The sequence below is a fragment of the Xiphophorus maculatus genome, chromosome 6 (genome assembly GCF_002775205.1).
Source record: "Xiphophorus maculatus strain JP 163 A chromosome 6, X_maculatus-5.0-male, whole genome shotgun sequence".
Classification (NCBI taxonomy): domain Eukaryota; kingdom Metazoa; phylum Chordata; class Actinopteri; order Cyprinodontiformes; family Poeciliidae; genus Xiphophorus; species Xiphophorus maculatus.
In genome coordinates, this window is record NC_036448.1 from 15,389,865 (window position 1) to 15,403,277 (window position 13,413).

General features: G+C 36.1%; 2 protein-coding genes across 4 annotated transcripts in view; one reads left to right on the forward strand and one right to left on the reverse strand.

Moving 5' to 3' along the window:
- Positions 1-442: 442 nt before the first annotated feature.
- vps4b (vacuolar protein sorting 4 homolog B) lies at positions 443-11,261 on the reverse strand. 2 transcript variants are annotated; one of them, XM_014472486.2, is made up of 13 exons: positions 11,058-11,261; positions 9,298-9,409; positions 8,963-9,063; positions 7,356-7,467; positions 6,085-6,235; positions 5,878-5,936; positions 5,664-5,783; positions 5,400-5,556; positions 5,119-5,267; positions 3,287-3,368; positions 2,984-3,203; positions 2,756-2,896; positions 443-1,897 (listed from the first exon to the last, which is right to left on the reverse strand). In XM_014472486.2, the coding sequence occupies exons 1-13, from the start codon at positions 11,076-11,078 to the stop codon at positions 1,796-1,798; spliced, it is 1,527 nt and encodes a 508-aa protein (XP_014327972.1). In that variant the 5' UTR covers positions 11,079-11,261; the 3' UTR covers positions 443-1,795. The 2 variants fall into 2 exon arrangements, with proteins under 2 accessions (XP_014327972.1, XP_005796077.1); XM_005796020.3 differs by lacking the exons at positions 8,963-9,063; positions 9,298-9,409; positions 11,058-11,261 and adding an exon at positions 8,330-8,911.
- Positions 11,262-12,662: 1,401 nt separating this feature from the next.
- lama3 (laminin subunit alpha 3) overlaps positions 12,663-13,413 on the forward strand; it is a 73,949-nt gene continuing 73,198 nt past the window's right edge. Inside the window, exon 1 of one of the 2 annotated variants that reach the window (XM_023335028.1) lies at positions 12,663-13,257. In XM_023335028.1, coding sequence (XP_023190796.1) covers positions 12,982-13,257 — 276 coding nt within the window. In that variant the 5' untranslated portion in view covers positions 12,663-12,981. The remainder of the gene's footprint in view (positions 13,258-13,413) is intronic. The other variant, XM_023335029.1, reaches the window with a different exon arrangement.

The window sequence follows — 13,413 nt, forward strand, 5'->3', positions numbered from 1 at the left end:
AACAATGGCTCCCGAGTTCAGAGACAGCAATTCCCACAATGCAACGCATCTTTAAGGCACTTTGAACTTTAGCCTAAAACCAGGATGAGTGATACGCTGCGAGTCTCCGACAGACTAGGATAAACGCATTTTTATCTGAAATGATTGGGCTGCACAACATATTCAGCTTAGTGGTGATAAACCTTATACACAACCAAACACACACTTCCCTCAGAAGCCCAGCCTTCACAAAGCTTTAATAGGCAACTTATTAGTATTAGAAATTGAATAATAAGCATTCTTTAAAGCTTTTGAAAAACAGAATTTTGAATTTTAAGTAGCTGCAAGTCCTAATTAATAGCAATATCACAGCAGTGTTACTTTTTGAGAAGTAGCGCGAAATTTAGCTTTTAAATCAACAACTTTTGCAAATCCTTTTGCAGTGCATTAAATAAAAACACCATTTGGTATAGCTGTAACTTTTATTTACACTAAAGAAATGAAAAAGAAAACATTGGATGCATCAGTTACCTCTTCTCGCAAGAAAAGGCCCAAGAGTTGGTTACATAAATGTGTAGACATACACTGCAAGATAAGACATCCCCCTTAAAAAATTACAGGAGACAGTTTCCACATCTCAACAGCAACAGAGTACATTTGTATACAATCTCTAAAAGAGTATCGTTGAAATGCACATATATTGGACATTTCTTAGTTGTAGTGACAAAGCACTTGATATATATTAGAAGTATGACTTAATTTAGTAATAAACCAATAAAAAAAACATGCATTTTTTCTGAAAGGCACATGGTGCAAACAGCCATTTACGGCTTTTTGAAGTGCAAGCTCAAAAATGCAAGTCATTTCTGTTACGTACACAAGGTCCTCTTATCTGAGCCATCAATGTCCACTTTTGACCTCTCAGTCTTGCTTAAACCAAATATATTTTATTCCAACATAAGGCCTAGATTTTTTAAGCTTTCAAAGATCATCAGCAAAACCTTTTAGTATAAATGAATATGTACAGTTGTTTATAGAAAGAAAGCCTTACTGAGTTGTGAAATAATTCAAAGCTTTAGGTCCTTCAGGAATGGTGAAATAATGCTGGTTTACCCACAGTGGTGATACTTTTTAAGGCCCATGTTAATTTTAAATAATGAATGACTAAACACATTTACCTGCAACTAATTTCCTTCAAAATTGCATCAAAAAATTCATCCAGGCATTTGCATCCAAGTCTGTCTTAAAATTTTATAATCACAACCACTCTGAGACATGAACGTTCCACTTCCAAAACCTAACATATGAAGATAACGTCTTTGATTTACACTGTGCAAGGCTTACGGATTCCTTGATCTACAGGATAGGGCATAAAATGTATGAATTACCTTATTAAAATAGGGTTTGTGAAAAACAATAATGGAGTTGGAAGAAGTCTGTAAAACCAAAACACAAATGCAAGTTCTAGTTTGAAGTTCCCAACTTGCAACAAAGGTGTCTTATAGGTTTCTCAAGCCTGTTTCAATATTCGGATTATAAATACTTTAGGGCTCTAGTCCTTACACCAAATTAAACTCCGAAGTTTCCAATATGGGCTCTTTTACATTTAAGCATGACAAATATATGTAGCAAGCTTTTGCGTTTGGACTCGAATGGACATAAAAAAAAAAATCTTCCACCCTTTTTAAGTGTGTACTTAGGTAACCCATGGGGCTTAGAGAATAAGGATGAGACAGAGAGAGAGAGAAAAAAGGGTCAAAAACAGTAAAGAGACAATCACACTTTCATTGCTTTGGTTTGGCTCTTTGGATCCGATCTAGCCTTCCTGTCCGAAGTCTTCTGTAAATTTTTTCAGTTTCTCCAAGTCCTGTTCGTTGACTGTTGGCTTTGTGTTGGACAGAGACCTCAGCATGTCAGGCTAAGAGGAGGAAGAAGAAAAAATGGTTCAAAATAAGTCCTTTTATTAGGAGTGTATAAAAAGATTTATAAGTAGGACTTCATTTTTGATTATGCAAACACATACGCTGTTAGATTGTTTTGAATGATCAACTTTGCAACAATAAGTCGTCAGCATTTTATTCAGCAAACGCAAAAGCACCTCCCTCTGTACTCGAGCCTGTACCTAAATTGCCCTGGTCTTGTTTTTTTATTATAGGACTATATTTATACAACTGGTAAAGTAAATGCACATTTATAGAAATAGTTACATTTTAGACTATTTAAACCACACTAAGTTACCTCAATAAACAACCCTCTGTATAAAAAATTAAACAACCCTTAAATTGTGTGTTTCCAAGTCTATGTAGATATCAGATTGTCTTTTTAAGGGAGAGTTGCACATCTATACTTGACACAACAACCAGTCTGTCTCCAGCCAATACCAATTTCCAGTTTCTTTGTCATCTGACTTACCAATTCAGTTTTACAGATACAAAACATAAAATAGAAGATACTTAATGATATCAGAAATTGAAGAATGACAATATCATCCCATTTATGCAAAGCAATCGTCTCTAATCTTAATGTGCTTTAAATTGAACTCAAAAAGGTGCAACCAGGTCCATGCTGATGATTGTTATCTCTTCTTCTAATACTGGTGGCATTAGAAGGCTCTACATGGTGGAGTTCTCACCATTGATGCATTTTCCAAACAGGAAAACAACAACACTGGAGATGCTGACTACTGCTCAGAGCAAATACAAACAAGTTGACAAATTCCAATCTAGATGATTGATGAGTGCATCTCCAATTAACACATTTGTAGTAGTTTTCTTACCATGGACACCAATGGTTCCAATAGCTTCTCTCCAGGGACCTCCATCCAGGTCATTTCAATTGCGTTGGGATCACCAGGAGAGCATGGAGTCAAAAGGTCATCAATGACAACATTTGGATCAGTTCTGGATTGACCTCGTACCTTATATAAACAACAGAAACATTGTGAGCTTATTTTAATGTGTTATGCATTTAGATTAAACCTTACAGGAGCCTTATGAAGACATACCCGTTTGAAGTGGGTTGCTGACTGGACCTTTCGAACAGGCTGCATTAGAGCGTCTCTGACGATGATGCTGATGTCTGCTCCTGAGTAACTAACTGTCTTCTTCCCCAGAGCTGCAAAGTCTGATTCAGTGAGAGTGTTGGGGGTCGAGCCGAGATTGAGTTTGAACATGAAGGAGCGGGCATGCTCCTCAGGCAGCGGTATGTAGATCCTCTTCTCAAATCTGAAATTATTATTTATTTGCACTGAGAATAGGATGATGACAACTGGATATTATATAACTTTAATACATCTCGCAACATTTACCGTCTTCTAATGGCAGAGTCTAGAGTCCAGGGGATATTTGTGGCTCCCAGCACTAGCACTCCCTCATTGTCATTACCCACACCTGTAAGGCAGACACAAACTTCAATAAAACAGATCAAAGCCACATACAATTTCCCTGCTGATGTCTTCAGATCTATTTTCCAATCAGTCCCTCCTGCTGCAAAACACACATAAAACAAGATGCAATCACCCCTCGTACTTTGCAGATGGACGTGACTCCTGCGTTTGCAATTCTCAAGTTTTCAAATGTCCTCTTGCTTCCAAAATTACCAATCCTCATTATGATCAGACACTTAAATTTTAGTTTCATCAGATCACAGAACATGTTTCCAAAAGTGAAGCTCTTTGCAAACTGTAATTAGGCGTTTTATGTTGCGTATGAGTAATGACTTCTTCCTCCTTGAGTGGCCCTTCAGCCCAAGTCCATATGGGACTAGTTTAACTTTGGATATTGACAATCTCTTCAACAATCTCTTGAGTGTTTTGATTTTGAACACCAAAACAATCATTTCTGGTACACAGAACCTCTTTCCTGAAGAAGAACAATTATTGTACCTACCCATGTGGTTTATACTGGAACATAATGGTTTGCACAGACATAGTTGTGAACTTAGCACCTACAGGGATCTTGAAAAATTGTACTCAACGATGACAGACTTGAGGAGGTCAACAATTCTCTTCCTGATATTTTGAGTGATTACTTTGGACTTTTCTGACATCGGAGCAGAAAGCTTTATCATAAAATCCATCTACAGGAATGCCTCTGTTTAATTCAATTGTTTTGAACTATCCAATGAATCAAAATCTTACAAAGCCATCACATCACCCTCTGGGCTTTCCAAGAATGTTTAAAGGCAGAGTTATCTTAGTACAAATCTCTAACTTTGAGGAAAATAAAAATATCTGAAAACAATTATTAACTTTACATTAAGCAAAAAATAAATTAGCTTGATGATAGCCTAAATAACAAGCTAAAACAGAAAAGATTTTTGGCTTATTCATTATTCAGGTTATCTTATTCTACAGTTAATGTAAATATGTGGTTTCAGTTGCGTGTGAAAGCCCCCACATAGCAATTTCAGTGTTAGTTCTGGAGTTTCATGTCTTTACCTCACCTAAAGCTGAAGCTTAAAATAAAACAGAAGAAACTTGTTAAACAAAGCAGTTTCCATATTCAAAAGAACTAAGTCATTACTTTTAGAAAGTTTTTTAATTTCACACGGTAATTAAATTTTATATCAAAACAACAAATAGTACCTTTAATATTGTTTCAGAATTTAAAGACATTTATTATATGGCAAGTAACTCCTAATTTTTTATTAATTTTTGTCTTAACCATATATCTGTAAACTCATGTTTAGAATTAAGATAAACTTGCCAGTCTAAAGTCATTTCGCAAAAATAGCTTGTACTGATTTCAGCAGCTCATTCATCTAGAAAGGGAGAGAGCAAAGTGTATACTTCCCCTTTTCCCTTTCACTGCTTTTGCTGGTTACATTAGCAAGGACACGTGTCTTTAACAAAAAGGGAGAAAAAAATAAAACGAGGCTACTTTGTATAACTTCCTTGAAACTTATAGCCTTAACAGAAATGAAAAAACAAATGCTTAAAATCTTTTGAAAGGAAAATAGATAAAACATTTTTTAAAAGTGACCAGATTAACTCGAGAGGCTCTTCCTCATATATGATGTTACAAACGTATACTATGTAATGTTAAAAAATCTGAGTTCACAATTATATTACACTGACAAATACTCATTATAATCTCCATTTACTAACCATTGATAACAGCAGTGACTGTTTACACTCACCCTGCATTTGAACCAGGAACTCTGTTTTAATTCGGCGAGCAGCTTCACTCTCGTTTTCACTCCTTGAACCGCACAACGAGTCAATCTCATCAATAAAGATGATTGAAGGCTTATTCTCCCTCGCAAGGCTGAAAAGATTCTTCACCAACCTGCAAAGTGAAATGAAGTGTTTTAGACACTTAAACTGCAACTTCTTTGAGGCAATTTTTAGATGATCCTATTTGTTATAATTTGTCAGAAAATCAATCCTTACTTTATGAGTTACTATGTCTACAACTCACTTTTCACTCTCTCCCAGCCATTTGGAGACAAGGTCCGATGAAGAGATTGAGAAGAAGGTTGAGTTGTTTGCCTCTGTTGCCACAGCCTTAGCTAGGTAAGACTTTCCTGTACCAGGAGGCCCAAAGAGCAAGATCCCTCTCCATGGAGTTCTCTTTCCTGACAGTTACATAAAGAACTAATTAAGACTATAAATTACTATAATGAAATCATTAATTATTCAACAGACAACTAATGAGACAGACATCTTTTCAAATAAAGTATACCTGTGAAAAGGTGGGGGAATTTGATTGGAAGAATAACAGCCTCTTTTAAAGCCTCCTTGGCTCCCTCTAAACCAGCAACATCATCCCATTTAATATTAGGCTTCTCCATAACGATTGCACCTGTAAAGAAATTGTATAAAATTATCACCAGGAAGTATAAATAGAATGTTTGTCCAGAAACAAAATGTTTTTTTTGTGTGTGTTCAGAACAAACCTGAGAGTTGATTTTGGAATTTCTTTTTCTCTGGATCATCCCCCTCATCACTTTCATTCCTGGGCACAACAGCATAAGTATTATAAATCCAAGTTAGCTTTAATCACATTTTTATATTCATGAATGGAAACCATCTTCTCCAACAAAGTATATGAATAGCACAACAGAAGATGCACAGAGAGCCATAGATCACACCCATTTACACACCCTTTGTCATCAGACTGTGATTCTTTGACAGGCTTAGCAGGAGGAGCTTTGTCTTTCTTCTTCAGATACTCCTTCAGCTTCTCTGCTCTGTCCAGGTACTCTGCACACTTTGCCCGGATGCTCTGTTTTGCTTTGTCTCCTTGGGCCTCATCTGTCAGAGGTTCACAGAAAAGATAGGAAATTAAAGAACGTCACTTTGGTATGACAAAAAAAAAAAATAATTATTATTTTTAGTGCCTGAAAAATATACATATATATTTTTTGGCTGGGTATGAGCAATTCATACCTATATTTTATATACCAATATATTACCATTTCCTTCTTTTATACTCCAGTACCATATATGTTTACTTGAGCCATTGCCTATAATAATGCTTAATGAAATTCTATATTATTTTCCTAAGAATTTAATATTAACTCTGATCCCTTTTGGAACAGTCAACTCTTATGGAACTGGAGATATTATAGCCTCCGATTAATTGTAGGTATTATACATGTGGTCAAATAACCACATTTTCTTTGAGAGAACTATGTGAACATTCTAGATAATTACTTAATTACTGTTAATTCAATAAACAAATGTCTGTTTGGTGTGGGAGCCTGGAACCCGCATCTCCACAGCATCTCCTAAGACTAACATTTCTGTAAATAATATTTGACAGAAATTATTTGTCAAATAATTTTGATCTTTAATATAGGTAATATAAAAAGAGGAGTTCATTTATCTTAATTTTCCATAGATGTTGAAATGATTGAATTAGTCTCATCATAGTCAAGATGTATTCCACTTTTTTTCTCCTTTTGTTTAAAATCTAAAATAAAATAAGCTGTCTCTTATTAAATTTCACAATAAAACTCATTAAAAACTGTATATTTTTCTTAAGCTTTATAAATTATCTTTTTCTTAGGGTCAAAGAGAACTTGAAGCTCCACACAAATTGTATGTAGGAGGAGTAGAAATAAATGTCTCTCTTTGGATAATAAAGATTGCTGACCTCTGTCATAGCACACATTGTTGATAAAAAAAACATTCCATGGCAGACCCCTTCTCTTTTAACTGAAAAAAAAATTATATAAAAAAAACTACCAAAATTAAAACTGCACAAAATAGTGAAAGGGCAAAATGTTCTGCAACCCAGATTTTTATATTAAACAAATTTTTTTCCAATATAAAATACACAATTTTCCAGAACACTGACAGCTAAAATAGGTAATTATCAAGCTGTGACTCCTGCTAAGCAGTTATTAATTTTGTTAACATGTTCTCTCACATTTTACCACATGAAGAAAGTACTGAACAGCAGCCTGATAGAGACGCAGTGCCTCCTCGAAGTTCTGAGCTTTATCCTCCTGAGCTGCCTTGCTGGCGAGATCAATCGCTTTCTGAAATAATAGAGAACAAAACAATCTTAATTATAACAGCACCTGTTTGTACTGATGTTAAAAGGAAAACCTAGCAGCAGATTTATTAAACTAACAACGTAAAATATAAAAAACAGCTGGAAATTAAGCAGAAATTAACATGATATTAAAAAGGATTTAAACATGACTTGACTTATTGTATAAACTTTATAAACACACTGCCATAATCACCTTATATCAGATTTACGGCTATATCGGTCTTATTAGGCAACATCACACACATAATACGATCCTGTGACGAACTTTCAAAGCTTTTGTTTTATTTCCTTGTCGTTGCTAAACGAAAAAAAAAATAACTGCACACACACACACATATACATACATGTTGGTCATAAGGGAAATATATATACATGTATAACTTTCTTTATCGAAATTAAAATGATCCAGTATGTTCTCCGATCAAACGCATGTATTATGAGGCCACATAAAACCTGTTAGCTTGTCAAGATAACCTCATTAGCTTCCTTTAGAGTGAGTAAATCTCAACAATTGCATTACAACAGACGTCAGTGCCAGAAACGTCGCAGAAAACACATGAAAATGATGTCAGCCACAGCTGGTCACTTTATTCATCACAAATTAACAACCGACCTGAAAGCTAATTTAGCTAGCAATGCTAATTAGCCTCTATTGTTACAATCGTTACACACACTGAACATATTTAAAAGGAACAATATCTTGCAAAAAGTTAAAATACCGCCTCACATTTCTGGATTACAATACTATTAACACTTTAAGTAGAGATATTTAGGCTTGAAAAACTTTTTTTCTAAAGGTTGCCGGAGCGCTTTAGCGAAGCTTAAGGGTTGGTCGTAACACTTACCTGTAAATTATTGTTGGCCATAAGGGCTAACTCACTGGCTCGATATCCCACAAAAACGCCACAACAGTTAGGAAAAAAATACTTTTAAACACTCTACGTCAAAATTTCAGCCGCACATGTAAACTGCCAGCTCGATAATCGAGGTTTAGAGCCGAATTGTTTTCGTTTGTCAGATCGCCTGGAGTCAGATCAGGGAAGCTACTTCCGCATTGAAAAGTCGATGTTCGCGTGCACGGAATGTGATGACGTCAAGACGTCACGCCAACAACGCCCTTTCCTTTTTGAGAGGAAAACAAAACGATCTCATTTTATTTTACAACAGCAGATTGAAGATAAGTGTTAATTTGCGGACATTCCCCTCCAAAAAAATACAAGTATTTACTTTCTAGAGGTAGTTAGGTGAAATTCTAAACCAAACAAGAATCTATTCTGTTTTCTTGTTATTTGTATTGTTAGCTGGAGTGAAACACTATATGTAGAGCTCAGAGACAGGAGGTGTACAGGTTAATGTTCTTACCTCATGCGAGGTAAATTTAACTATACTCAGACCTCCTATCACCAATACAAAGGATAGTTCGTACTTCTTCATCGCAGACAATAATGTCCACATGAAATAAAATGCAATGTAATAACCTCTTTATTATCTAGATACTCTTGTAGATGTTCCACTCTGTCCAAATACTGTTTACATGTATCTCTAATCTTCTGGTTGCCATCTTTCCCTTGAGGTTCACCTGAAAAGAGCAAACGAAATTCAAATAAGCATCACAAAAAGACAACACTTGTCATGAAATATCCTTTGTTGTATTGTTACCTACTGTAAGAAAAAAAAAAGATTGTGGAATCAAACAATACATGTACCAATCAGGCCATGGCATTAACAAATTAAGGATGATCTAAATATTATGCCAGTGATATAGTAATGTTTGTGACATCAGTTATGTAAGCATCCCACCATTTCAACGCACGTTTCAAAATGTGAAGAAAATACTTGACGGCATGCTGGTAGGATTGAATGGCCTCCTCATAGTTTCCAGCCTGGTCCTCCTGTGAAGCTTTTTGTGCTATCGCAATAGCTTTCTGAAAGAGCAAGAGATTAATTGCACTATATTTTGTAATGTTAAAGCTGCAATTTCTTTCAGTCATGATAAATCTTTTAGCTTATCCATTTGGAGTTGTCACTGTAGATCTTGTTTCTACTTTTCACCTTATCCTTATTTGTCTTCTGTCACACTGACCCTCTATATATCATAGGAGTGCACTGATTGAGTTAGTCATTAAAAAAAATCAGTATTAAAATTAGCATTTAGACTTTTTAAAAATTGTGATGGGCCAGAAAACAGTAATAGTAAACAGTAACCCCTAATATATCCTCTGTCAAAACTACTTGGTATCTTAGTGTTTTTCTCTTCCCTGGCAGTTTCATACTCAAACTCCTTTTTTCCGATATGTCCATTATCCTTTCTCTGTGCTCATCCAAACAATCTCTGGGTGATGGGTTTGGACTTTTTGCCAAAAAAAGTCTCGTATTCAGTTAGCAAGGAAGTCATGTACGGGACACTGCAAGCCTGTGGAAGAATGAGACCAAAACTCCTTTTTGTGATGGTGGATAAAACCACTATGTATGGAAAACTAATACAACACAATTTCCATTAGAACACAATGGCCACAGTGATTTGTGGTGGTGGCAGTATCATGTATGGATGCTTTTCATCAGCCAGAACAATGGAATGATAAAAAGATTTCCCAGCCTATTCATGGAATAGTTTAGATAAAAAAAAAATAAAATTGGCAATGATATGAATGTTTACCACTGATTTATTGCAACTACACAAGATGTTTGCACACCCAAAAAACTAACATAATCACTGGGTTTATTACCTTCATATATATATAGAAAATCTGACATATATAATCAGAGTTTTGTACGATATAAATCAGAGTGGTGTTTGTGTTCGCTACGCTTAGAGTGCAGTGACATGCAATCACAGCCTTGCAATCTATTGCTACAATGAATTTTCAAATAATCTTTATTATTGCTTTTAAATTAATTGCAATGATGTGTAAATGAACTTTAACATTCATATCCATATTGCCAACTATAGGTTAGAACAAGCCAGTTACAAACCAGTCCTTCGTTTAATTGGGAATCTGTTACAAGACTTAAAAAATGGTGTTAACATACTATGAATCCATGCTGTCTGAACTTGAGCTTTGAGCAAAGAAAATTTGAGAAAACAAACTAACAAGCAAAACTGGTTTACAGTGGGAATTACCTTATGTATAAACACCAAGAAATATCTCTAAATAGATGCCTCTGACTAAACAGCGCCTACTCTGTTGAACAGTGTGGAGAAACAAGCACAAGGAAGAATGTAGCTCACAACTAGAGTAGGAGCGATACCGAGATTTGCTGTGTAGAATAGATAGCCACGAGTAAAAGTGTTGCCATTATAAAACTGAGTACATCTAAATAACTGTATCAGATCCCATATCCTAATATATCAGCCTGATGTAAAAAAAAACAAAACAATTTTGATCTGTCAGGAAACTGCAATGGAGCAGGAACATGGCACGAATAAAATACAACTTCTGTTATAAATTAGCACAAGAAACAGATTAACCAAGTGAACAATAGCTGGATTTCATATTCTGTCAACCACGCAAATGTCAACGTGAGACCAGGAAGCTGTCCCGGACCAGTCGTTCAGAAAGTAATCCGTCCTACCTGGAGATTTGTTGGCTCCATGTGGAGTGGACCATTTAAGTAGAACAGATTGATAGACTAATCCCAGCAAATCTTCTTTAGTTTACGATTTCAGCGTCGCTGAACAGTTTCTGTTTTGCTTATCGCTGCCCCATCGCTGACATAATGCGCTCAGTCTGGTTGCCCCGTAAGAAGAATGGTAGAAATGCTTGGACCCGAGAACACTCCTGTCAATGAGTCACACTGTGAAACTAATTTGTTGTTGATGTGCAAGTTCTAAACAAAAGTTGCTATTTCTTTTAAAGTCCCAACATATTTTAAAGTTGCTTTCACGTATTCATTTTGACAAATAGCAGAAAAAATGTCATTTGTCTTGTTTTTACGTGAACAAAAGCTCTTTTTACTGTGACCTAAATGCAACGCGACGAAGGAAGAATTGAAACCAAGTTCTAAACTTGAGACTTTGTAATGACAAGTTACTCCACTAGAGGACGCCTTCATATAACTTTGGTATGATATATGCGTCACATGTCTGCCTGTTTTTTCTCTCTATTAAATCACCGTTTCTACAATCTGTTTCTAACTGCAAAATGTAACATAAATAAGTGAGACCAAAACAAATATCATCACAGAGATGTGTTTTAAATGTCACACTCTAAAAGCTTTGACCAACAGGATTATTTTCAAATGTTTTATTATTTATATAGTTAAATCTGTCTGGCCCTCACCTTACATACATTCATGGCTGGTATGAATGACTTAAGTGAATTTTTAAAGAATAGTTGTCCATTCATCTCTGGCTCAGAGACAAACATTGAACCCCACTGATATTTTCATACATTTATCTGCCAAATTAGAAACTTCATGGCTTCAGCCATCAGATAAACTCTAGCTTGCTTTTTTTTGACACAAAGCAAACTTTCATGTACAAACCGCATGGTCAACAGCAATGAGATCGGGGACATATCATAAGCATAGTGTTAGTTCACTTGATACGTTTGGGATAATTCACATTTTGGAACAACCGATATTGTCCAATTTCAACTGTCTGGCTGTTGAGTATTGTTAAGTGAACCACTTATAGGTTGTCCTCCTTGTTTCAATCTCATCCACTTTGAGGATGTGAATATTACCCTGGCAACAACAGAATGATGCTGCCACCACCATGGTCAACTGTTAGTCCAATGTATAGGGCTTGAAAACCCATAGTCATAGTCAAGTCATGTTAATATTAAAAATTGCTTCATCTATCTATCTATCTATCTATCTATCTATCTATCTATCTATCTATCTATCTATCTATCTATCTATCTATCTATCTATCTATCTATCTATCTATCTATCTATCTATCTATCTATCTATCTATCTATCTATCTATCTATCTATCTATCTATCTATCTATCTATCTATCTATCTATCTATCTATCAAATGACATTAATTCCGATGATAAAAGAAACTTTTGAGCTCAAGTGCTGCCTAATAATCTACAACCAATAGGCAAGCATAAGAACAAATGAAGGTACGCTTGTTATTCAGGAGCCATAAGAAAACAGAAACACGTGTCTCTGATGAGGGAGTGAAGGCAGTGCTAATTATGCTGACAGACCTTTGGCCCCAGCTCGCTCACGGCGCACTGAGGAGTTCAGCTCGTACAGCCTGACACCTGAGAGCTCTGCCGCAGCGACACGCTTCACTTTATTTCGGAACAAGGAAAACTCGCCTCGTTTCTTTTGCGGATATGCGCCGGAAAAGAGGGCACACCTCCAGGAGCGGGACATAAACTTCAGCCATTGTCAGCTTCTAAAATTAGCGAAGACGCAGATCCACTGAAATATCTTCTCGAGTAAAAAAAAAAAAAGGAATACATTTCATGGACAACTCCAGATGACGAGAGCTCCTCCACTCAGGCGGCGGGTTGGGTTCAGCATCTACAAGGATCTCTGATGGAGAACACTCCGCGGCGGAGGATAGGAGCTCATCTCCGGGCTGTGCTGCTCTTGACCTTTTGGACAACACTTCTCAGGGACGCGGACGGCCAAGAAACTTTTAATGACTTGACGGGTTTCAGTTTGAATCCGCCGTACTTCAACCTCGCAGAGGGCTCCAGAATATCTGCAACAGCAACCTGCGGCCAGGATGAAACTGGCGCACCGAGAGTTGATTTGTACTGTAAGCTTGTCGGAGGACCAACTCTGGGTCTCCCTACTCAAAATATACAGGTAAGGGAACAAAAATAACTCTGCAGATCTATGTGTAGTGTTTGTTTTTGTCAAATTACTCAAACAAATAAACACCTTAATATTATGATTACTAGTATTATTATTATTATTATTATTGCTCAATTCAAATTGTAAAGACAAGCATGGTAGCCTTTA